The 27,389-nt window shown below is 41.4% G+C and overlaps 1 protein-coding gene across 4 annotated transcripts in view; it reads left to right on the plus strand.

Annotated features, from left to right (window-relative positions):
* The window catches only part of thsd7ba (thrombospondin, type I, domain containing 7Ba), a 922,022-nt gene that overhangs the window by 386,798 nt on the left and 507,835 nt on the right, over positions 1-27,389 (plus strand). For all 4 annotated transcript variants that reach the window (XM_048535033.2, XM_048535035.2, XM_048535034.2 and 1 more), the window contains one exon: positions 13,661-13,830. In XM_048535033.2, coding sequence (XP_048390990.1) covers positions 13,661-13,830 — 170 coding nt within the window. The remainder of the gene's footprint in view (positions 1-13,660; positions 13,831-27,389) is intronic.

Here is a 27,389-nt window from a genome sequence, read left to right on the forward strand (position 1 = left end):
GTTTTCTTACTGTAGTTCTAAAATCCAATCATCGATTGAACTTAAGTTAATGGATGACTTTGAATTTGTGCTGCTGTCAGCAGAGCATGTTGGACATCATTGTCAACCCAGGTTATTGGGAAATATGAAACCAAGGCAGGTAAATAGAGTCGAAATCCAGAATCATCATAATCTAATTGAAAGGAGGAACATGTTTAAGGGCTGGATTGCTTACACTTTCTTCTTGGATTTTTTGCTTGTGATTAATGTGAACGGTCAGGGTACTGAGAATCACATATTTAAATGGCAGCACAGACTTTAAAACTATCTAGTCAGCATTGGATGGATGAAATATTTGATTCAAATCTAGGTTCTCTGAATAGATGCTTAAAGCTCCACCAAAAGAAATCTTGGAATTTGTACAATAAATTAAATTACAAGCACCTTAAAAATAATCAAGTAAAAACGTCAAAATAAGCAGAAATCGCATCAACTTATCAATTTAACTATTTGAGGAGTAAAATGTTTTGGAGAGTCTTCCCACTTTATGTTATTGGGAGACGGTCCAATGCAAAACTTAACTGCACATGGATATAATCAAACAATAACTAGATTGAAACATAGTGAACATTCAGTGAAATAGAGATGCAGCAGGGAAAAAAGGACTATGATCATCCAGGAACAAGGCTCTGATAACCCCTGTGGATTTTGCCTTGTGACAGGAACAAGAATACAAAGATCATGTGTGGCAAGAATGAGCGTTAAAATGCTTTAATTTCTTTCAATTACTTCAGTTATGAGGATAGGTTGAAGAAGTTTGGACTGTTCTCTTCGGAGAGAAGAAGGTAGAGGAATTTGATAGGGCTTTCAAAATCAAGGGCAGGCTGGACAGGGTAGCTAGGGAAGGGAACTAAAATGAGAGGACTTGGATTTAAAGTGATCTGAAAAAGAAGCAACGATCATATGGGAAAAACTTCTTTTCACTTTGCAAGTGTTAGAGTATGGAATGTACTGAATGAAAGTGTGGTGGAAGCAGGTTGATTTGAGGCATTCAAGAGGGCATTAGGTGATCATTTGGATAGAAATAGTGTGCAAGGGTTTGGGAAAATAGTCATAAGTTGACACTAGGTAATGATGCTTGATTGAAAAGTTGGCTCCTTCTGTGCCAAAATGATTCTGTGATTCCAGCCGGAAAAGGTATTCTATTCTATTTTCAAGTAATTTTCAGATTGAAATAGAACATTCAACAAGGTAACTAAACTGATCCGTTACACATGAAACATGATTCTTAGAAGGCGAGAGTGGCAAGTAATGTTTTGTTATGTTGAGAAAGTACATAATCATCTTCAATTAGTCCAATAATATGAGCCAGAAGGTTACTTCAATGTTGTGAGAATGTATCAGTGAAAGAGTGATTGCTGTATCCAATGATTGGTCCAAGAAAAGTAAATAGAAGTAGCTGAAGACAATAATTAATGTGTGGTAGTGATTACCAGATGTGCTATTCATGGAACAATTCAAATGATGCATAAGCTACCAGAAGGAAGCTCAAACAATTTGTGGCCATCATCTGAATCCTGAGATGAAATTACTGCTAGAAAATCACACTCTTATCCAATATAATTTATAGTGTGCAGCTGGCAAGGGAAGGTTATGATCATATTTTCCTCTTTGTCTGCTCATGCATGATACCATGATGGGCATAAGCCACAAGAAGTTTTCCATTAGTTGATTTGCAATCACCCCCGTACTGAGTGATCAATGATTGTAATAAAATCAACGTAATTTTGTTTTGATAATTTGCAGCTTGTTCTTCGCCTATCTAAAATTTTACCAATGATTAAATCTCAAAATCGGCAATTCAAATAAGCATACTGAAAATACAAAATGTTGTTTTGGAGTATAGGAGTTTTTTTTGTCTAGAAAGTTTTGAACAGCACTCAATATAGCATGGCATATTCAGAAAGCTAGAATATTATTAGTATAATTCACACGTTTTCCAACTGCCTGAGGTGTAGCAATCAACGTCAAGTCTGCTGAACCAAGGGTGAGTTAATTACAGCCTTGGCTTCAACAATACACAATCTAAAATTTTTACACTTTTTAGCTTGACATGCATTCTTGATTGCAGCAATTTTAACTTTATATGTTTTTAATGCCACAACTTGTTAATATGGGCTCAGTTGTAACAACATTCAAACATGATAAGGCTTCATCAAAGTTCATGTCGTTGTTAATTCCAGTTATCCTTCTCCTCAATCACCGGGAGCATCATTAATAAAGGACTAACTTACAGTGTGGTAATTCTAAATGATTTGCATAATATGTTAATGCTTTCAAATACTGATCATAATATACATTAGGATAATTAGAATCAGAATTAGATTTTATTGCCATGTGTACACAAGTACAAAGATACAGGAATGCAGTGAAAAGTATGCTATGTCGCCATACACGAAATCACCTTAGGTAAATATAAATCTTAGGTACTAAAATAGATTATGTACAAAAATAGAGAAGCAAATAAATAAGCTAAAAGTTCTGTGTTACCGTTCTTCATAGTATAAATTAGGAAATTAAAGAAATAAAGTTAAAAGATGAGCATCACAGTCCTTCTGTAGCCCGCAGTCCCCCCACGCTGGTTGCTATCCACACATGGTCTCGCTGCCCCCTATGCTGGCTTACTCCAACTGGGCTCATAAGCCACTAACTGCCAACTGTGACAAGCTGACCAACCCAGGACCATAGCCTGACGTGTGCCCCACTCCAGTCTGGGCCCGCTGACCGCTGGCTGTTTTGCCTTGCTCTGGCCTGCTGTCTCGTTCTGCATCAGGCCCACTGACTGTCTTGTTCTGCACCAGGCCCACTGACCATCCCACTCTGCACCAGGTCCAATAACTGTCCAGCTCTGCACCAGGCCCACTGACCACTGACTGCCCCGCTCTGCACCAGTACCACTGATCACTGACCTTTCCACTTCTAGATAAGCTAGAATTCAGGTACTTCTGTTGTATTGTTAATGTATAATGAGATGAAATTTCTATAAAAGTATGAAGTGAGCAAGCTATTCTTGTAGGTTGTTTCAAATTGATGTAGAATTAATCACCTTTTCTTGCTTTATTCTGTATTTTAAGGAAATCCAAGTATTTCACACCCAGGAATAGCTTTTACATAGCTGCAAGATATTAAATGCCAAGTAATTTAAATTCACTTTCTTTTTACAAGAGCAGCCCACATTGTAGGTGTGTCCATGCCTTTTGTCTGCTTTTCATGAAACCTCTTGTTTATTTGACTACACCCATTGGTTTGAACATTGATCACTAATTACTGAAGCAGGGTCACTGGATCTGAAACATTAGCTTTGATTTCTCTCCATGGATGCTGCCAGGCATGCTGCGTTTTTCCAGCAATTTCTCTCTTTGTCTAAATTTAGTAATATTACAATGGTATTTTAACTTTGGATCCACCACATTTATTTTGTTTGCTAACAAATAGATGGAGAGTATGAAAATGAAGTTTGAAACTACATTGCAATATTTTGAAAAAGAGAGAAGAGCTCATCCCATTGTTTTAGTCAATATAAATCTCACAATGAAAACCACTTGAATAGGTGATCTGGTTTTTAACATGTTGCTGTTTGTAGGTTTTTCTCTGCACAAGTTTGCTGCTATATTTGCTGCCTTACAAGGGTGACTATACTTCCAAAATATAGGGGTGGCATGGTGGCTCAGTGGTCAGCACCGCTATTTCACAGCACCAGGAACCCAGGTTTAATTTTGCCCTCAGGTGACTGTCTGTGTGGAGGTTACATGTTCTCCCAGTGTCTATGTGGGTTTCTTCTGGGTGCTCCAGTTTCCTCCCACAGTCCTAAGGCTATGGGGATTGGCCATGCTAAATTGCCTGCAGTGTTCAGAGATGTGTAGATTGAGTGGGTTATAGGGGGATGGGTCTGGATGGGATGTTCTGAGGTTTGGTCTGCACTTGTTGGGCTGAAGGGCCCGTTTCCACACTGTAGCAATTCTACGATCTAAAGCTCTTCAATGGCAGACTACAGAATAGCTTGAGGTTTCCTGAGATCATAGAATAGATGATACGAGTTCAAACCTTTCTGTTTAAAAAGGATTACACAAATTACATTCACAATATGTCTTTGAAATCTTGAAATTGCAGTTCAAAAGCATTTAATTGGTCATAAAAATTTTTGGACCATCTTGAAGTTGATGCTGGTATTAATGCAAGTTTCATTTTCTTTTCTATAGCTAGAAATTTATGATCTTACAAACCTGAGGGTTCTGAAGAAGGGTCAATGGACCCGAAATGTTAATCTGATTTTCTCTTAATAGATGCTGTCAGACCTGCTGAGCCTTTCCAGCAACTTCTGTTTGTATTTCTGATTTACAGTATCCGCAGTCCTTTTGGTTTTTCTTAAAAACCAGTTGTTGAAATTGGTTTTAACTGTTATCAGGCAATGCTAGAAGCAATTCTGAAATTTTCCAATTTGTAGGCTCTAGACGCTGCCTATTTACCATGGGCGTGCAATCCCTTGACATGTTCATCCCCACCAGGATGGTCTTAGGGCTCTCCGCTTCTTCCTAAAGCAAAGGCTTGAACTATCCCCAACCACCACCCTCCTTCACTTGGCCAAGCTTGTCCTTACCCTGAACAACTTCTGTTTTAACTCCTTCCATTTTCTTCAGGTCAGAGGAGTGGCCATGGGTACCTGATGACCCCAGTTATTTCAGTCTCTTCATGGGGTAAGTGGAACATTCCCTGTTCCAGTCCTATTCTGGCCCCCACCCACAACTCTTTTGCCAATGTATCAATGGTATCATTGGTGCTGGTTCTTTCTCTTGACCGGAATTGGAAAAGTTCATTGACATCACTTCCAATTTCCACCATGCCTTCACTTTCCCCGGTCTATCTCTGACTCCTCCCTTCCCTTCCTTGACACCTCTGTTACCATTTCTGGGGATAGATTAGTCACTAATATCCACTATAAACTGACTGACCCCCACAGCTACCTGTACTATACATCCTTGCACCCTGATTTCTGTAATGACCCCATTTCATTCTCTCAGTTCCTCTGTCTTTATTACATATGTTCAGATGAGGCCACCCAGCAGCCTCCAAAATATCCACCTACTTCCTCAACTGAAGATTTCCCAGCACCATTGTTGACAGCACTCTCATCCAGGTGTGACCCATCTCCTGCACTTCCCTCCTTGTCCCCTCTCTTCCTTCGTGCAACAGAGATAGGGATCCCGTTGTCCTTACATACCATCCCATCAGCATCCACATCCAGAAGATCATCAGACACCATTTCCGCCAGCCCCAGTGAAGCGCTTCCACCAGACACATATCCCTCTCCCCTCTAAGATAACAAGGTGTGGAGCTGGATGAGCACAGCAGGCCTAGCAGCATCTTAGGAGCAGGAAAGCTGGTGTTTCAGGCCTAGACACTTGATGAAGGGTCTGGGCCCAAAACATCAGCTTTCATGCTCCTAAGATGCTGCTTGGCCTGCAGTGTTCATCCAGCTCCACACTTTGTTATCTTGGATTCTAAGCATCTGCAGTTCCTGTTATTTCCCTCCCCCCTCTCTTGTCTAGCTTCCGCAGGAATCATTCCCTTCAGGACACTATGGTCTACCCTTTCAACACTGCCAACATCTCCCTGGCAGCCACCAAAGGTATAATACCTGCCCATTTACCTCCTCCCTCCCCAATATCCAAGGGCCCAAACACACCTTCCAGGTGAAGCAGCATTTCACCTGCACTTCCCTCAATCTAGTCTACCATATTCAATTGTAGTCTCCTCTACATTGGGGAAATGAAGCAAAGACTGGGTGACTGCTTCACAGAACATCTAAGTTCTGCTCACAAAAAAGACCATGGGCTGCCTGTTGCCTGCTACTTTAACACACCACTGAGTGGCCTGGCCAACATCTCTGTCTTAGGCTTTCTACAGCGTTCCAGCCAAGCACAGCTTAAGCTGGAAGAGTAATACCTTGTTTTCCACTTGGGGACCCTGCAGCCCCCTGAACTGAGTATCAAGTTCAATAATTTTAGGGCCTGAAGTCTCCCATGCCCTTGCCCCCGAGCCCATACACCAGACCTTGTTAGCACACAGTCTGCCATTACACACTACCTATTGTTAGTCACTAACAGTTTCTATTAACAGCTATTCATCCTCCTATCCAGATCATTATCAACTCGTTTATCTAACCAACTGCTCCTCTCTCTCTTTGGGCTCAATCCCCAACTACCATTTACTCCAAAATAAAAACGAAAAGATCTGCGGATTCTGTGAATCAGGAACAAAAACAAAGTTGCTGGAAAAGCTCAGCAGCTCTGGCAGCATCTGTGGAAGAGAAAGCCGAGTTTTCTGGGATGTAGGTGCGTATGAAATACCTCACTGCTCATGGGGTTGGTGCCTCAGGCAGCAACACAAATGCAGGCAGTGTGGGTGAGAGACAGAGACCTCACCCCGCCCCCACCCCAGTCATTGGTGAAACGTGCCTATAAAATGCTCTCAATACTAGTTTCGGTTAAAATAGTATCTGAGATAATGGGAACTGCAGATGCTGGAGATTCCAGGATAATAAAATGTGAGGCTGGATGAACACAGCAGGCCAAGCAGCATCTCAGGAGCACAAAAGCTGACGTTTCGGGCCTAGACCCTTCATCAGAGAGGGGGATGGGGGGAGGGAAATGGAATAAATAGGGAGAGAGGGGGAGGCGGACCGAAGATGGAGAGTAAAGAAGATAGGTGGAGAGAGTGTAGGTGGGGAGGTAGGGAGGGGATAGGTCAGTCCAGGGAAGACGGACAGGTCAAGGAGGTGGGATGAGGTTAGTAGGTAGCTGGGGGTGCGGCTTGGGGTGGGAGGAAGGGATGGGTGAGAGGAAGAACCGGTTAGGGAGGCAGAGACAGGTTGGACTGGTTTTGGGATGCAGTGGGTGAGGAGGAAGAGCTGGGCTGGTTGTGTGGTGCAGTGGGGGGAGGGGACGAACTGGGCTGGTTGGGGGATGCAGTAGGGGAAGGGAAGATTTTGAAACTGGTGAAGTCCACATTGATACCATATGGCTGCAGGGTTCCCAGGCGGAATATGAGTTGCTGTTCCTGCAACCTTCGGGTGGCATCATTGTGGCAGTGCAGGAGGCCCATGATGGACATGTCATCAAGAGAATGGGAGGGGGAGTGGAAATGGTTTGCGACTGGGAGGTGCAGTTGTTTTTTGCGAACTGAGCGGAGGTGTTCTGCAAAGCGGTCCCCAAGCCTCCGCTTGGTTTCCCCAATGTAGAGGAAGCCGCACCGGGTACAGTGGATGCAGTATACCATATTGGCAGATGTGCAGGTGAACTTCTGCTTGATGTGGAATGTCATCTTGGGGCCTGGGATGGGGGTGAGGGAGGAGGTGTGGGGACAAGTGTAGCATTTCCTGCTGTTGCAGGGGAAGGTGCCGGGTGTGGTGGGGTTGGAGGGCAGTGTGGAGCGAACAAGGGAGTCATGGAGAGAGTGGTCTCTCCGGAAAGCAGACAGGGGAGGGGATGGAAAAATGTCTTGGTGGTGGGGTCGGATTGTAAATGGCGGAAGTGTCGGAGGATAATGCGTTGTATCCGGAGGTTGGTAGGGTGGTGTGTGAGAACGAGGGGGATCTTCTTGGGGCGGTTGTGGCGGGGGCGGGGTGTGAGGGATGTGTCGCGGGAAATGCGGGAGACGCGGTCAAGGGCGTTCTCGATCACCGTGGGGGGAAAGTTGCGGTCCTTAAAGAACTTGGACATCTGGGATGTGCGGGAGTGGAATGTCTTGTCGTGGGAGCAGATGCGGCGGAAGCGGAGGAATTGGGAATAGGGGATGGAATTTTTGCAGGAGGGTGGGTGGGAGGAGGTGTAGGTTGATTGGTTTAGAATCAACAGAGCTAACTTTTTTCATTTTCATTTAATCTGCTGCAAGGGACAATGGGACAAATTTTAACTTTGTGAAACAACGTAAAACGGATTATAATGAGTTAAAAACCTGTTTTGTTTGGCTGCTTGCCTTTTTTCTACTTCTTTTGAAGTCATTCAGTACTGAGGTAAAACAAAGGGAGTGCTATTGCTTGTTTTAAACTTTCATAAAGTCAAGACCTCCTGTAGTTTTATTAAATATACAACATACATTTCACTTCAACGTAAGTACAATATTGTCTGTGATACATGGCTGAAAGATGTTTCCAAATAAAATTAAGGAAACCAAAAGCATTTCTTCTTAAATGTCAAATGCCACATATGCTTCTGTGAGCATCTGCTATGATTTCTTTAACCAGTGAGTCTGATATCAATTTAGGTCACCATTTATATTCTTCTCACAAGTAATAATTTCTTAAGAATCATTACATTACATTGCATTTATTGTGGGGAATTGCCTTTTGCTTATGTATCAAAGATCCCTAAGTCACTATTGTTCAGGATGGCATACCCCCAAATTATTATGTTTCCAAGTTAGGAGGGATGAACTGTCCCCTCTCCTTTATTCAACCTCTCCCGTGGTTGGTTGTGCCAAGGTTAATTTCAAACAGAAACTCCTTCACACAGGGAGATAGTAAGAACTGCCGATGCTGGAGTCAGAGCTAACAGTGTGGAGTTGGAGGAACACAGCAGGCCAGGCAGCATCAGAGAGGTGGAAAGCTGACGTTTCAGGTCAGGACCCTTCTTCAGACCCGAAATATCAACCTTCCTGCTCCTCTGATGCTGCCTGGCCTGCTGTGTTCCACCAGCTCCACACTGTGTTATCTCCTTCCCTCATGGAGATCTTTACCCAGCCCAAATATATTACATTTTGAAAGGAATTACTTTAGCCAGGATTTCTGGAGTTAGATGCATTTTGGTGACGCATTTTGGAAGATCTAATTCACGAGCAAACTATACAGTAAATGGAAACGTCCTGGGGAAAATTGATGTTCGGAGAGATCTGGGTGTTCAGGTCCATTGTTCCCGGAAGGTGACAATGCAGGTCAATAGAGTGATCAAGAAGGCATACAGCATGCTTTCCTTTATCGGACAGGGTATTGAGTACAACAGTTGGCAGGTCATGTTACAGTTGAATATGACTTTGGTTTGGCCACATTTTGAGTACTGCGTACAGTTCTGGTCACCATATTACCAAAAGGATGTGGATGCTTTGGAGAGAGTGCAGAGGAGGTTCACCAGGATGTTGCTTGGTATGGAGGGTGCTAGCTATGAAGAAAGTTTCAGTAGATTAGAATTATTTTCATTAAAAAGACGGAGATTGAGTGGGGACCTGATTGAGGTCTACAAAATCGTGAGCTGTATAGACAAGGTGGATAGCAAGAAACTTTTTCCCCAGAGTGGGGGACTCAATTACTAGGGGTCATGAGTTCAAAGTGAGAGGAGGAAAGTTTATGGGAGGTATGCGTGGAAAGTTCTTAACGTAGAGGATGGTGGGTGCCTGGAACGCGTTGTCTGCGTCTACCACCTCCGCTGGCACGGTAGTGTCTTTTAAGATGTATCTGGACAGGTACATGGATGGGCAGGGACCAAAGGGACACAGACCGGTAGAAAATAGATGACAGGTTTAGACAGAGGATCTCGATCGGCGCAAGCTTGGAGGACCTAAGGGCCTGTTCCTGTGCTGTAATTTTCTTTGTTCTTTGTTCTAAAGAAAAAATGAGTTTATCAATTACTAAAATATTATAAATATGTAAATTATAAGGAACACGTGATTCAGTCTTTGGTTTGTTCATGACAAACAGTTTGTGAAACATTGTTTCAGAGAAACTAGGAACTGCCAATGCTGGAGAATCTGAGATAATGGTGTAGAGCAGGATGAACACAGCAGGCCAAGCAGCATCAGAGGAGCAGGAAAGCTGACGTTTCAGGTCCCGACCCTTCTTCAGAATATTTTCAGATAACCATGTTATCTGTGAAACATTGCTGTTATTGTAAATGATTCTGGCAGTGCTGACTTTGGTGTTTTAGCAGCTTTTTGGATATTCTGGGTTGTACAATTAGCTGAAAGGATTTGATCTAGCTTTCTTTAACAGTGGCTTTACTGATCAGTTGCTTTCAGCAAACAAAAAGTCCTTTTTTTTAACCCGTGTGTTCAATGTTACCTGATGGAAATGCTCAAATGTGCCCCTTCACACCATACCTTAGCATAGTGGAACTTGAACCACAAGCTAGCACAGTAGCAGACCTGCTTTCTAACACACTAGCTCACATTGTGACCATGGTTTGAAGTTGGTTCTAAAACCCAAATAATCAAAGGTGCTATAAAATGTAAATGATCATTTCACTTTATTTTATTTCTCTTTCATTTGGAAGGTGGAGAGGTGGCGGGAGTTTATTTGTTGATTCAGTTTCACTGCTTGAACAATAATTGCTGGCAGCTAAACTATTACTTTTGCAATGTTCAACTACAAAGTACATGCTCAGTATTAGATTTTGCCTCAGACTTTGGATAATAAGTTTTACAACTAAATGACAAACTATGGTGCATAGTTGACAAACTCAAGGCGATAACTGAGTACATATCATTGGAGCCTCAGTTGTTATCTTGTTAAGTGTCATATTACAGCACAGATGTGGTGGGAGTTGACTTTTCCAGTGCCATTTTTATTATGTAGAATACGTGTTCGAGACAAACTAACAAAACAAATTGGAGTAAAGCATATGTAGACTGTGTGACAGTTTTATCAAAAAATCTCTTTAGTACCATTTAGAATCCATGAAATACTCTTTTATTGTAAAACACTTCCGTTTGATGCAGCTCTAAATCAGTAGTGACATTGAAACCTAATCCGGTTGCTGATAAGTCATGTATCCCAGAGTAAATGAGTACTTTCATTGCACATTTCAAATTTTTCTGAGCAGAGATTCTAGAATGTTATGAAGTGCATTGGCTATCGAGAGGAGGAATCGAAGTTAATTTCCTCAATATTCCAAAAACTTGCAAATCTAGTGTATTACTTTTAAAATAGGTTGTGTGTTTTCCTCATACTCAATGTGTGTCCAAGATACCAAAAGTAGAGTCAGAGATAAATGAACCAGTTAATCTATGACAGTGGCATTGGATTCTCCTTGAGAAAGCTGAGAAATTCTCTTGTCTTCAAATGGTAAAGGGTTGCTTAGCAGAAATCATTGTCTAGCTACTGGTGACACCTTTTACCTGCGAATTTAGTAGAAAATTCCCAACATACATTTTCCTGAAAGGGCAAATCTTTTTCAAGTTTAATTTTCTTTTGACATCAGCCATAAGGGATCTCTGACATCCTGCAACAGTGATGTGCACAAACAGATTAAGCAGTCAGTTTCTTCAAAAAAAATCATAGTTAACCAGGAAATAAAATGTACCTATTATTCTCCATCTTTAAGCATTGTAAAGGAAGCAAAATAAAGACTGGAACATTCAGATAATGAAAACAACTGACTATCCACAAATATAAAAACTGAGCTTAACAGCAGAAAAGAGGTTGTTCAGTAGCCATGACAGCACACTGTTAAGAACCCAGTTTCAGTTCATTCAACAAGACATAATTTTTTAACACGTTTTTAATCCAAGATTAATTATGTAAGAAGAGGAAGTTAATATAAACTCAAACTATTTCTAAGATGTTAATCAAAGAGGACATCAACAAAAGCATCCTGTAAAGGAGCAGGGAGTCACTGACATCAATTTCTGCAATTGTTTGCAGCTGCCAGAAGCTGATGTCAGTTTCATAGTGGTACTGATTGTTAACACTGACAGTTTAAAATTGCAAAATTTGGACTCACAACAGCTCAACAAGGTTGGCAGATGTATAGGAGGTTGAACACTATCGATACAATAGATTGCACATGGAACTCAGAAGAAATGTTTTTTAATTGGATGTAAAGAAAGTGAATAGTAAGCAGGAATGTGGATGTATTAAAGATGCAAGTCTACAACTGGTAATAGGGAAATTAAAGATTTGTTAAATGAGTACTTTGCATTTCATTTCAGCCAGTGTGAGGCTGAAATAAAATACTATGATTAAACCTAAGAGATAGCTGAATAACATAATGGTTTTAGAAGGTTGTGCCTGTGCTTAAGCGCTTGAATCCAATGAATGGTTTGCTTCAGCTTGTTACCAAATGTCTTGACTTGGGTGCAAGTAAAAGGAAATATACATACAATTTTGAACGTGGCACTAATTTAGGAACACAATACATGATTTGGATGGATATGAAGGTTACAAAAGAACTGAGTGAGAAGAAAGATGAATCTCAGTTTGGAACATGAGATCATCCACTTTGGGTCTGAGAAGGACACATTAGAATATTTATTTTGTAGATGAGAAGGTAGCAGCTATAGAGAAGCTAAATTAATTAGGTGTTATTGACCACTAAATCTGAAATTTGATGATGCTCACATAGACCTCACCTGATGCAGCATGTTCGATTTTGAACACTCTGCTTTAAGAAGGACATGTTGGCCTAAGAAGTACATTTTCACACACTGTTACAAAAATCTGTATCAAAGGATGTGGATTTAAATCTTCAAGCTTAAGATTGATAGGTTTTTTGTTGGATAACAATACCAAAGGGTATGGAACAATGGTTGTCAAATGTAGTTAAAGTACAGATCAAGGGGTTAATTTAGTGGTGGACAGGCTGAACGGGCCAAAAAAGCCCATTCCAGTTCCTACGATATTTTAGTGAATGTTAGTTGTGCAGTGATTATTGCAAACTTTTGAATTCAAAAATCAATGGAGCCCTTCATTCCATTTGCCTCCATACATTCATTAGGTGTGTTTTTTGATAGATCAGGAAATAGAACGTTATTCCTTCTTCATTTAATTTAATACTTCTCTGTAATGTTTTATAGCTTGGGACTGCAATCTTCTTCATAGGAAAACAATATCAGAGATAATGGGAACTGCAGATGCTGGAGATTCCAAGATAATAAAATGTGAGGCTGGATGAACACAGCAGGCCAAGCAGCATCTGCTCCTGAGATGCTGCTTGGCCTGCTGTGTTCATCCAGCCTCACATTTTATTATCATAGGAAAACAAGTCAGTTTTAGCTTCAAGCTATTCATCTTTCTCGAAATGAAGCATCTTATTGTTTCCTATGATGAACGTAAACGTTGAAGGAATATGAAAATTTGCTTGCTCACACTGTTTAAATGAATAATCTAAATATTCAGACTGCTGTGTTCACTTAAAACAATCAGCAGCTTGTCCCTGACCACATTTCCCATTGCCTCAATTGAACCCACTAGAACAGTAAGTGTTTCACTGGTCATTTTAAATATTTTCAGCAAATTATTCTGAGAGCTGTTTCTAGTAATTTATAAGTTAATATTTAAAATGTATGTACATTTCTGAATTCACTGTATCTGTAAAGTAAGATCTTCACATTAATGTTCAGCTAAATATTTGTTGCTATTCTGGAGTTATTCAAAGATCTTAAATTTCTTTTGCATATCAGTTAAACTTAAACATGATTATTTTACAATGTTTCTTTGCATGGATGGACAGAGTAAGTTAATCTATACAGAATGGGCTTGATATTGACAAATTTAGAGTCAAGCTCTTTCACTCATCAATGAGCGCAAATATAAGCGGTGCCAATTTTTCATTTTTGTTTCCCAGTCAAATTTCTGACTTATGGAGACCTGCAATTAGAAGGAAAGAAACCATATGCTGCTTTCATTCTCCATTAGGTATGTTTGGAAAGCCACTGACTGGAATGAGTGCCAGGTGAAGCCTCTACTCAGTCAGCAAGACCGACGCAGAAGCAATGAATCAACTTTGTGCGGAGGTGGCATCCAGGCTCGAGAGGTTTATTGTGCACAGAAGACAGGTGAAGTTAGCAAACAACATTTAAAAGAAGGTATTGTAATCATGCATACATTTCTGAATTTTCCCTGTTTGTAGCAACATAAACCCTTTTCTACTAAAGTACCTTGGGGGATGATGTGTCAGGGCTGGCTTGAGAAGGTTGACAGGTTTAATCATGATGCTTCAGCCATTAGGGTGTCAGGCAGGATAAATAGGTGAGCTGGACATTTCCTGCTCAGTAGTTTCACACGGACACATAGCTTGAGATGTCTGTACTACTGAGCTTCCCAGTTGATGTTATGTATCTCGGGCTTCTGATCAAAAACACTAAACTGCATACAGATAAAATCTTACATGTTCCAGTAATTGACTTTTGCCAGAATTTACTGATTCAGTTTGTGCCACTAGTACAAAGGAGAGCACCATAAGTACAATTCAACACTGTAGCAGGTCTAATATGAAGCAATACGGTTGAATAATGAACAGCAATGCTAAGAATTAGAAGGAATGTGTGCTATAGCAACTTCTATTCCTCTGAGTACTGTAAACTGTTTATAGGTTCACAATACAGTCATATTTCTTTTCTATCTGGAAAATAATGTAGCTTTTGTTGAAAGTAGAAATAGAGAAATTGGTGCTAAATTCAAAATATTCTGGGAATGAAGGAAAATGTTAGATTTTTGTTTTTCACATTGCTTCAGGGAAGTCACTGTATTCCTTATAGAGCTAAAGTATGAACAAATACTTATGAACTCCTATAATGCTGATTCCACTGTATACCGTGCTGTTGTTTCTCTCACCCTGTACACCACACTAATGTCACCTTTAAAATATGCCAGATCAGCAACAATTCTCATTTTCACATCTGGAAATGAGTACACTGTGTACATCTTCTTCACCAATCTTTATCCATTGATTAACCTATCAACCCAATGTTCGTTCCTGTCTTTCCATTCTGTGTATAATTTTCGACTTCTTTGCTTGGCTGCTCATCTTTACTGTTCGCCCTTTGCAGATTGCAACTAACAAATAGTTACGAGAAAAAAGCCTTTAGTGTGGTCTCTTAACTTAGCACTGTTAACATTTTTACAGAAATACTTCAGAAGCATTCCAACTTGTGATTTCACTGAAGCTGTTACATATATTTTAAATGGGTGTGATTAAGGCAGATGTCAAACTCTTAAAAGGTACCCTCTAATTCTGAGAACTTAACCACAAGTCAAAGATCTAAGATACTGATATAACTTAGAATATTTTCATTCTATTTCTTTGAAGTTGTGGAAGGATTGTGGTGTATTTTTTTTCAATATGATTTATGAACCAACTAAGATTGAATGACACATTAATGGTAAATCAGGGAAATAATCACATCAATAACGAAGTGAATGGTTTGTTCACATAGGTCACCATTGGGAGAGACTTGTCACAAACTTTATCTGAGAACATTTCTATGAAATATGCTTGATCTACCTATCTTGATGAAGTTCAAGTGGCTTTTTAAAAATAGTGTAGCCTGGTTAGGAACATAAATCCTTGTATATTAATTTCCTCTGACCATGTTAGCTGGAATTCATGGTAATAAATAATTTTAATTTTTGTGGTTGAGATATTATTAGTAATAAAAAGAAAACTGTCGTGCTTTATGTCTTTGAGAAATGTAGAGATGACACATGAGTTTCTATGTCTGAACAGAAATATTTACAATGCTTCTAAAATGTCTGCTTTCATGTTTACAACTTCTTGTTTCAATTTAATTTTTCTTTCTCTGTAATCATGCACAAACAGAAGTGACAACAGACCCTGAATAATTGAACACTCGACATTTTTCTCCTTCTAAATCTAAAGTAGATTAACACTTTAAATTAGATATCCTATCAGAATACACATGTACTTTGAGTCATTTCTTCAGCATGACCACTTTCTCCAAGTACAGTGCTGAAATGGTTGTGATTTGAAAATTGCTGATAACAATACTGAGATCTATGAATTTGAGATCCACAGCTTCAGGCCGGAGGCACCACATGATCAGGTCTCTGCGGCAAATTAATATTACAGTCTCTCATCAGAAAGTGAAATGCATCCTCCTAATCACTACCCTTGAAATACCCTCGACTGCTTGCTTTCAGCATCTCATATTCCAATTCTGTTGTCATCCAACAGATACATATCGGTACTACACAGCTATGTGATCTGTTATGGTGCTGAGAGAGATGATTTGCGTTTGTGATTTTTCGGGCAGTTCAAAAAAGACCTGACTGGGTTCAGAAGCAAGTGTAGTCTTTCACCTACTAAAGAGTTCATTTAAAGAAGTTAAGGGAATAAGTTACCAAACAAGTTGAGATTGCAACTTCATGATCAGAATTGCTTGATTGGAAATTTTGATGCTATTAGAAGCTGAAAAAGCCGAAGCTCTCAGTTTTGTGAGAACTCATACGGGAAGATTGCATAGATCACAGGTCGGAAGCTAGGGAGAATCAATTAAGTCAACCTTATGATTTTGCTGTCACAATGTAATTATTCTGACTTGAATCACTATGTAGTAATGTTGTTGAGAAATAATTTGAAACTTGTTTTGTTTTGTAATTTAAGACTTTTTGAAAAGTCTTTATTTATATCAGTTGACTTGTCTTTCCTTTTTTACTCTCTTTATCCTCTGTGTAATAAACTATTCTGTAGTTGAAGAAGCTCTTAGCCTTGTGTGATTATGCTTTAGTGACTGACCACTATGTTTACCACAATAAATAAAACATCTTTCAAGCTAGGCTTCATTCTGGGATATCACTTGTCTATTAGCATAGTTAGCTGGAATACTTCCTTATGGGTATAACATTGCTACATACTCTGCAGCTGTTCAGTAAGGACCCTCACCCCTGGCTTCACACAATTAGTGGAGCCAAAGATTGACAGGAGAAGCAGTAGCTGAATAATAGGCTACATTCAAAGAAGTCTTTTTTCTGGTGCAGTCTGGTATATTCCCTGGAGATCCTAGCACTGATCGCTGTGATACCCCTATAGTTATTGTGCGATTTGGAAAAGTAGCTGTTTATTCCTGCACTTTATTTCCTGTCCACCAAGCAGTTCTCTACCCATCTCAATACACTACCCTTTATGCCAAGAGCTTTAATTTCATACTGTAATCGCTTATTTGGGAGAGCCCCCTGAAATTGAAAATAAATCACTTTCATGAGCATCCCTAATCGACTCTTTTAGTTACAGCCCTGAACAATTCTACTGGAATTCTAATATATTAGAATTTCCCTTTCAAAAATCTCTGCTAGATCTGTCTGATCCTGCCACTAATTTCTAAGTGCTAAACTATTAATTCTTTTATAAAGGACATTTTTCCCATTACCAACATCAGACTGGCTATTCTATAATTTCTGTCTTTCTTTTGCTGCCTCCCTTCTTAAATCAAGGGGTTACATTAGTTACCAAGCAAATTGCAGGAGCTGTTCTAAGCCTTAGAATTGTGAAAGATGTTTCCACAATCTCCAGAACCACTTCCCGAAGTACCCTGGGATATAGATTATCAGACCCTCTGGATACAACTGCCTTCAATCCAGTCAATTTTCTCCATGCAATTCCCATGTTGATGCTGATTTCCTTTGGTATCTTCTCTAAACCTTGTGTTCTCCAACAGTTTTGCTATGTTATTCGTGTCCTTCTTTGTGAACACAGAACCAGAGTATGTACTTAGTTAGTCATGCAGTTCTTTGTTCCCCATTATATATTCCCCTGTTTCTGATTTGTAGGGGACATCCATATGTCTTCACTCTTCTTCTTCTTCAAACACCTTTCTTGCCTTATCTTACCACACTCACTAAATCAATTACTTATCTAGCCTGTATGGTCCCTCCCTTGTCCAATTTCTACCCCATCTTACTTAAGCCGTTCTTGGTACAACTTAATACTCAGCGGATGTCTATTGAAAGAGAGGTATTCTTTGCATCTGTGCCATCTACAGAAAGCTGCTGTGTATCCAGATCGGTACTGGCAATCTGAAGCTGCCGTGTTTGATGATAGGCAGAATCTGAATGTGATTGGAAAGGCAAAATGGCCTCATGGGTTTCAGACAGGGACCTGGAGGTCCTGTTGAACATGATGTTATAAAGGAGAGATGTCCTCTTCCTGGAGGACTAGCAGAGGAAGCCACAACACTAGACCCTGTTAGCTAGATTGAGGTCATCATCCAAGTCATTGCCATCCCCTGGGTGCAGAGGAATGGCCAGAAATGTAGAAACAGGTAAATAACTTCCTTCACTTCCCCAGGTAAGTATCACAGTCTTCTGCCTGCTTTCTCACATACAATCCATCTCTGCTACTATATCCACCTCCAACTAAGGCTCATGTTCTGTGACGGTCTTTATTGCATGCAATACCTTCCATTACCCTCTCTTTTCTCCTCCCCCACATTATGCCACACCAGTCACCCCGCATGTGTTCATATGTTCCTGACCTGGATGAATACCCCGCTGCCATTGCATCCTTCCAATCCAAACTCTACCATATCTCCTTTTGCAAATCCTGCTGCCCTAGCCACCTTCACTATTGTACAGCGCCCCTACCCAGATCCCACGTCCCCCACTCCAGAATAGTACACTGCTGAGGCTCAGTCCTGTGGCAACAACTACACTTGGCCTCCTCCTCTCCTTTTGCTCTTAGTGGACTATTGGACTGATCTGACCACTGACACAACCAGGCACCCCTGAGCAAGCTCATAGCGGGAGGTGATAGCCTTGTGGAATTATCACTGGACAGTTAATCCAGACACCCAGGTAATGTTCTGGGGACCTGGGTTTGAATCTCCCCAGGCAGATGGTGGAATTTGAATTCAATAAAAATCTGGAATGATGACCACAAATCTATTGCCAATTGTCAGGAAAAACCTATCTGGTTCACTAATGTCCTTTAGAGAAGGAAACTACCATCCTTACCTGGTCTGGCCCACATGCGACTCCAGGCTCCTGCAGAGTGCTTGACTCTTAACTGTGGCCTGAGCTATTAGGGATGGACAATAAATGCTGGCTTAGCCAGTGATGTCCACATCCCATGAATGAAAATGTGTCCACACACTGTTGCCTATAGTTCTGCTCAACTATACGGCTTTATCCCCCTGTTGTGCTGCAATGGAGCCAAAGGACTGACTGTACCCACTCCCTGGAATATAGAGGCATGGGCCCCCTGACCTCCAGTGGATGCCCAACTGTGACTTATTTCCTGGATTTGCCTGGAAGGCTGCTCTTGACTTGGACCACCTGACTGATAAGCACATCCATGGACTTCTATGGGGACTCATCTCCAAAAGATTGGCTGCTTGCATGCTGCATGTGAAGTGAGTTTACCATGCAAGCTGCTGACGTACGGAGCTGGTGTAAGATTGACACAGCACAGTGCCAGTTGTGTGCTCTCCAGACTGAGGACTGCCGAGCTCACCCCTAACTTTTAAAAAGGTTCTGTGCTTTAACTATCTTGCACTCATCTCCCTTAATTACCCTTAATTTAACTTATACTAATGGATACAGACTAATTAATCCTTGCAAGGATAACATTTATGGTGGAATGAAAGATCCAGCTGTTGTAAGAACTAAGAATTTTTCAATAAATTATTTACCTGCAGCTCTGCTTTAAACCTTTTCATGGGCTTCTATGCCTCTCTTCAGGTTCATTATATTACACTTTTCAACATTAATTGTAATCTTTTCCTGACAGGGCCCATTCCCATTGGAATTAGATCTGATTGTGTAGGCTGAGTTTTCTCATTCATAGCTTTATCCCCAAACATCTTTGTGTCATTTATGAATCTGCCCAGAGTTTCCTCAACACTTTCATCAAAATTATTAGCTTTTGGATAGAAAGGGGACGATCACAAATCTCTGCCGGAGATTTACTCTCCACAAGTGAATCATCTCTGTGCAGAACTGCTATCATCAATCACAGCGTTCTGCTTACAGAAAAGCACGACATTCTAAAGATATGCCCTCTTTTCTCAGAAGCCTCTGTATAAATTAGTCTACTTTCAACACTGTGAAAGGCCATTTCAAAAAATCTGAATACCCTACATGCCTTGGGCAATGTTCATTTGTCAACTCAGAGGCCTCTTCTAAAAATTCAACCAGATTGTTGAAAAATGACCTTCTTTCCCACAAACACTCGGAGGTCTCTTTAAATCCTTCCAGGGTACAGGCAAATATCCTTCAGTAACCTGCCAGTAACTGCAAGTAAATTATTCACTCATTGTTACAGAAGCTGAAGTTGCTGGAAACGCTCAGCAGATCTGGCAGCATCTGTAAAGAGAAATCAGAGTTAACGGTTCAGGTCCGGTGACCGTTCCTCAGAACTGAGGACCCGAAATGTTAATGCTGACTTCTCTTAAAGGATGCTGCCAGACCTGCTGAGCTTTGCCAAAGCCTCTGCCTTTGTTTCTGATTTACAGCATTCTCAGTTCTTTTGGTCTTTATTGCCTCATTGTTCTTGGTCTTTGCAATTTTCAACATAATGTTATATTAGAAGCCACGTTGAAAATGACTTATTCTACTATTGACCCAGTGATAGCGAAGGAACAGCAATATATTTCCAAGTCAGGGTGGTGAATGCCTGAGAGGGGAATGTGCAGTTAGTGCTGTTCCAATGCATTTGTAGTCCTTATCTTTTCTAGATGGATGTGATCATGAATTTGGAAGATGATGTCTAATGATCCTTGGTGAATTTCTGCTGTGTATCTTGTATTTAGTACACACTGCTGTTATTATAATTCAGTGGAGGGAGTTAAGGTCTCTCACCACCACCTACAGATGCACCATTGAAAGCATACTGTCTGGGTGCATCATGGCCTGGTATGGCAAGTGCTCTGCCCAGGACCATAAGAAACGACAGAAGGTGGTGTGCACAACCCAGGCCATCATAGACGCCAAACTTTCATCCATAGGCTCCATTTACCTGACTTGTTGCTGAGGAAAGGCAGTCAACATCATCAAAGACCCATTGCACCCTGGTAATGACCTCCTATGACCTCTTCCATCTGGCAAAAAATGCAGAAGCATGAACACATGGATGAGCTGGTTCAGGAACAGCTTCTTTCTGGCTATTATCAGACTGTTGAAAGGACTCCAGCCTCGAATAATGTAACCTGCAATGTAACCCGTATGCCTCTAAGTCTTTTTGATCTGTAAGCCCTTTGCTTGCTGTGATCTACCTGTATCACTCATAAACAAAGCTTTTCACTGTAAAAACCAAAAGAACTTTGGATGCTGTAAATCAGGAACACAAACAAAGTTGCTGGAAAAGCTCAGCAGGTCTAGCAGCATCTGTGGAGGAGAAAACAGAATTAATGTTTCGGGTCTGGTGTCCGCTTTTCACTGTATTTCAGTACATGTGACAAGCAAACAATTAATAATGTTTTTGGATGGGATAGCAATCGAGCAGGCTGCATTGACCTGGATGAGGTTAAGCTTCTTTAATGTTGTTGGCATTGCACCCATCCAAGCAAATGGGAGTATTAGATTAGATTCCCTACAGTGTGGAAACAGGCCCTTCAGACCAACAAGTCCACACTTCCCCTTGAAGCATCCCACCCAGACCCATCCCTCATAACCCACACACTCCTGAACACTATGGGCAATTTAGCATAACCAATCCACCTACTCTGCACATCTTTGGGCTGTGGGAGGAAACTGGAGCACCCGGAGGAAACCCACGCAGACACGAGGAGAATGTGCAAACTCCACACAGACAGTTGCCTGAGGCTGGAATTGAACCCAGGTCCCTGGTGCTGTGAGGCTGCAGTGCTAACCACAGAGCCACCGTGCCACCCTAAAGTCCATCACACTCCTGACTTACGGCTTGTAGATGGTGGACAAACTTTGGGAATTCAGGATGTGTGTTGCTTGCTGCAAGATTCTTTGCCACTGACCTGCTTTTGCAGCCACAATATTTACAGGGCGAGTCCAGTTCAGTTGCCAGTCAATGGTAAGCCCCCAGGATGATAATGAGGAATTTAGTGATGGAATTGTCATTGGATGTCAAGGAGCGATGGCTATATACTTAATTGTTGGAAATGATCATTGCCTGATACTTGTGTGACTTGAGCGTTACTTGCTAGTTTTCAGCCCAAACCTGGATATTGTTCAGGTCTTGCTGATTTGGACACAGACTACTTTTAGTCTCTGAGGAATTGCGAATGTTGCTGAATATCGAAGTTTGCTCAATAACAGCAGTAAACTTCCCCACATCTGACCTTATGATAGAAGGAGGCTTATTGGAGCAGCTGAAGATGGTTGGGCCTAGGACACTACCCTGAGGAACTCCTACATTAATATCCTGGAGCTGAGCTGACTGAATTCCACCAATCATATTTCCTAATGCATGGTATAATTGAAACAGTTTTCCCCTGAATTCCCACTGATTTCAATTTTTTGCCAGAGCTTCTCGATGCCACATTTGGTCAAATGCAACCTGGATGTCAAGAACAGTCACTTCCATCCCACTGTTGGGAATTCAGCTCTCTTGTTCAGATGCAGAACAAGACCCTAATGAGGTCAGGAGGTAAGTGTCCCTGGCAGGACCCAAACTGGGCATTAGTGAGAAGACTGTATTTGAGTAAGTGCTACATGATAACACTGTTGACACCTTCCATCACTTTATTGATGATAGAAAGTAGACTGGAGGAGTAGTAATTGGCTAGGTTGAATTTGCTGTGCTTTAATATGTGCAATTTTCCACAATATTGGGTAGATACTAGTGGTATCGTTATACTGGACTAACTTGGCTAGGGGCATGGCGAGTTCTGGAGTGCAAGTCATCAGTATTCATGCTGGAATAATGTCAGGAGCCATAGCCTTTGCAATATCCAGTGCCTCCAACAATTTCTTGATCTCTTGTGGAATGATTTGACCATAAAAGCCATCAGATGTAGGATTCAGGATGTGTTGCTGCAGTTGTAAAGAGCTTTGGTGAGCTCACACCTGGAGTTTTGATCACCTTACCTGACAAAGAATGTTCTGGCCATGAAGGGGATGCAACAAAAATTTACCAGATTGAGTCTTTGGGAAGGATAACTGACATATGAAAAAAGATTAGATTGGTTATGGCTACATTCGCTGGAGCTTAGAAGAATGAAGGAAAATCTCAACGAAATCTATAAAACTCTACCAGGAGTAGTCAGGGATTATCCCTGATGTCTGGGGAGTTTGGAGCCAAAGGTTACAGCATAAGGATGCATTTAAGGCTGAGATGAGGAAAACTTTATTCATCCAGAGAATTGTGAACCAATGGAATTGTCTGCCATGGAAAGTTGTTGACGCCAAAACGTTGAATGTTTTCAAGGCATTAGATTATCGTTGTTGAGACTAAAAGAATCAGAGGGTTTGGGGTGCAAATAGCAGCAAGACATTGAGTTGGATGAGGAGACAGGATTGTATTAAATGGTGGGCCAGGCTTGAAGAGCTGGGAGGTTTACTCTTCTTATATTCTATATTCCTAAGAGCAGAATTAAGCCATTCAGTCCTTCAAGCCTGCTTTGCCTTTCAATGACATCATGGCTGACCTGATAATCCTCAACTTTACTTTCTTGCCTTTTCCCTATGGTCCGCAATACCTTTGCAAATTAAAAATCCATCACAGCCTTGAATATAGTTAATGACCCAGCTTCAACAGCAACCACCTTAAAGAATTCCACAGATTCACTACTCTCTGAGAAGAAATTCCTCCTCATCCTGCTGCTTTGGGAAGCGAGAAATGCAATTGCTTCGCCACTTGCGAAGATCTTTGCATCCTCGCTCTCCACTGGAGTCGTACCTGAGGACTGGAGAGAGGCAAATGTAATTCCTCTCTTCAAGAAAGGAAATAGGGAAATCCCCGGCAATTATAGACCGGTAAGTCTCACGTCTGTCGTCTGCAAGGTGTTAGAAAGGATTCTGAGGGATAAGATTTATGACCATCTGGAAGAGCATGGCTTGATCAAATACAGTCAACACGGCTTTGTGAGGGGTAGGTCATGCCTTACAAACCTTATCGAGTTTTTTGAGGATGTGACTAGTAAGGTTGATGAGGGTCAAGCTGTGGATGTGGTGTATATGGACTTCAGTAAGGCATTTGATAAGGTTCCCCACGGAAGGCTCATTCAGAAGGTCAGGAGGAATGGGATACAGGGGAACTTAGCTGCTTGGATACAGAATTGGCTGGCCAACAGAAGACAGCGAGTGGTAGTAGAAGGAAAATATTCTGCCTGGAAGTCAGTGGTGAGTGGGGTTCCACAGGGCTCTGTCCTTGGGCCTCTACTGTTTGTAATTTTTATTAATGACTTGGACGAGGGAATTGAAGGATGGGTCAGCAAGTTTGCAGACGACACAAAGGTCGGAGGTGTCGTTGACAGTGTAGAGGGCTGTTGTAGGCTGCAGCGGGACATTGACAGGATGCAGAGATGGGCTGAGAGGTGGCAGATGGAGTTCAACCTGGATAAATGCGAGGTGATGCATTTTGGAAGGTCGAATTTGAAAGCTGAGTACAGGATTAACGATAGGATTCTTGGCAGCGTGGAGGAACAGAGGGATCTTGGTGTGCAGATACATAGATCCCTTAAAATGGGCACCCAAGTGGACAGGGTTGTTAAGAAAGCATATGGTGTTTTGGCTTTCATTAACAGGGGGATTGAGTTTAAGAGTCGTGAGATCTTGTTGCAGCTCTATAAAACTTTGGTTAGACCGCACTTGGAATACTGCGTCCAGTTCTGGGCGCCCTATTATAGGAAAGATGTGGATGCTTTGGAGAGGGTTCAGAGGAGGTTTACCAGGATGCTGCCTGGACTGGAGGGCTTATCTTATGAAGAGAGGTTGACTGAGCTCGGTCTCTTTTCATTGGAGAAAAGGAGGAGGAGAGGGGACCTAATTGAGGTATACAAGATAATGAGAGGCATAGATAGAGTCGATAGCCAGAGACTATTTCCCAGGGCAGAAATGGCTAGCACGAGGGGTCATAGTTTTAAGCTGGTTGGTGGAAAGTATAGAGGGGATGTCAGAGGCAGGTTCTTTACGCAGAGAGTTGTGAGAGCATGGAATGCGTTGCCAGCAGCAGTTGTGGAAGCAAGGTCATTGGGGTCATTTAAGAGACTGCTGGACATGCATATGGTCACAGAAATTTGAGGGTGCATCCATGAGGATCAATGGTCGGCACAACATTGTGGGCTGAAGGGCCTGTTCTGTGCTGTACTGTTCTATGTTCTATGTTCTATGTTCTATCTCTGTTTTAAATTTGTCATCACTTATTCTGAGATTATGCTCCCAGTCCCATAAGGGGAAATGACCTCTCCATTTCCAACTTGTCAAGCGTATGAGAATCTTGTATGTTTCAATAAGGTGATCTCTCATTCTTCGGTATTTCAAAGAGTACACATTCAATCTACAGGTGCCTTATTGGTCTTTATGCCTTTGAATAGGACAAATTAGGCAGTAATATATGTTGAATAATAGGACCCTGGGGAGCACTGAGGATAGAGGTTCCTTGCTGTGTACATATACTGGTCCATTAAGGTATATTAGGAACCGTGGTTCAAATAGTCGAGAAGGCCTTTATTATTCAAGGCATGGAGCTTCAGAACAGGGAGGTTATGCTGGAACTGTATGAACAGTTAGTTAGGCCACAGCAAGAGTATTGTGTACAGTTCTAGAAGCCACATTAAAGTGGGGAATGTGATAACACTGGAGTGGGCGTGTAGGAGATTTATCAGGATGTGGCCTGAGTTGGAGAGTTTGTTATGAAGAGAACAGAGGATTTTTCTGTTTACAATTTCTATTTTTGTTTCTGATTTCCAGCATCCCCAGTTCTTTTGTTTTTTTACTCCAAGGGTGGTGGGAACCTGGAGCTCATTGCTTATAAGGGTGGGAGAGGCAGAAACCCTCATCACATTTAATGTGTTTAAATGTACAGATACATTGACAGGGCGTGCAAAGCAATGAGCCAAGTGCTGGAAAATGGGTTCAGAATAGTTAGGTAATAAAATGTGAGGCTGGATGAACACAGCAGGCCAAGCAGCATCTCAGGAGCACAAAAGCTGACGTTTCGGGCCTAGACCCTTCATCTCTAATGAAGGGTCTAGGCCCGAAACGTCAGCTTTTGTGCTCCTGAGATGCTGCTTGGCCTGCTGTGTTCATCCAGCCTCACATTTTATTATCTTGGAATTCTCCAGCATCTGCAGTTCCCATTATCTCAGAATAGTTAGGTGTTGGTTATTGACTGGGCAGCCTTTTTTCTGTACTGTAGCCCCACTAATTTCTCTAACACTTATTCTCTCGTGATTAGTTATTGAATTTATTTTCCCTACTCCTTTTGCTTCTTGAATATTCTCTAATTTTGAAATGCTTTTCATATCTTCTGTCATAAAAACGGATACAAAATATTTATTCAACTTCTCTGCTATTTCCTGGTTCCGCAATATTATTACCCCAGCATCATTCTCTAAGTAGCCTGCGTTGGTTTTAGCCTCTGTCTTCCTTTTTAAATATTTAATGATGCTCTTGCTGTCTGCCTTGATATTATTTGCAAGTTTAACCCGAAAGATCATTTTCTCCCTCTTTGTTACTTTTTATTTTTGGTTTTTAAAACTTTCCAAATTCTCTGCATTGCAATTAAGCTTTACCACATTGTAAGTTATTTCTTTCAATCTTATGCTATACTTCCCTGGTTAACCGCGGTTGACTTACCCTTCCAAGAGCCCTTCTTCCTCACTGGAATATATCTTTACTGTGAGCCATCAACTGTTTTCTTAAACATCGCGGACAGGGCTCAGAAAAGATTTACCAGGATGTTGCCGAGACTGGAGGGTTTGCGTTACAAGGAGAAGCTGGATAGTCTGGGACTTCTTTCACTTGGAGTATCTGAGGTTGAGGGGTGACCTTATAGAGGTTTATAAAATCATGAGGGGCAAAGGCCTTTTCCCCAGGGTTGATGAGTTCAAAACAAGGGGAAAATTTTTTAAGGTGAGACAAGAAAGGTTTAGACCATAAGACATAAGACATAGGAGTGGAAGTAAGGCCATTCGGACCATTGTGTCTACTCCACCATTTAAATCATGGCTGATGGGCATTTCAACTCCACTTTCCTGCACTCTCCCTGTAGTCCTTGATTCCTTGTGAGATCAAGAATTTATCGATCTCTGCCTTGAAGATATTTAACGTCCCGGCCTCCACTGCGCTCCGTAGCAATGAATTCCACAGGCCCACCACTCTCTGGCTGAAGGAATGTCTCCTCACTTCCGTTTTAAATTTACCCCCTCTAATTCTAAGGCTGTGCCCACGGGTCCTAGTCTCCCCGCCAAACGGAAACAACCTCCCAGTGTCCACCCTTTCTAAGCCATACATTATCTTGTAAGTTTCTATTAGATCTCCCCTCAACCTTCTAAACTCTAATGAATACAATCCCAGGATCCTCAGCCGTTCGTCGTTTGTTAAACCTACTATTCCAGGGATCATCCGTGTGACTCTCGGCTGGACACACTCGAGCGCCAGTATGTCCTTCTTGAGGTGTGGGGCCCAAAATTGGACACAACATTCTAAATGGGGCCTAATTAGAGCTTTATAAAGCCTCAGAAGCACATCGCTGCTTTTATATTCCAACCCCTTG

This window comes from Stegostoma tigrinum, chromosome 7, assembly GCF_030684315.1.
Source record: "Stegostoma tigrinum isolate sSteTig4 chromosome 7, sSteTig4.hap1, whole genome shotgun sequence".
NCBI lineage: Eukaryota > Metazoa > Chordata > Chondrichthyes > Orectolobiformes > Stegostomatidae > Stegostoma > Stegostoma tigrinum.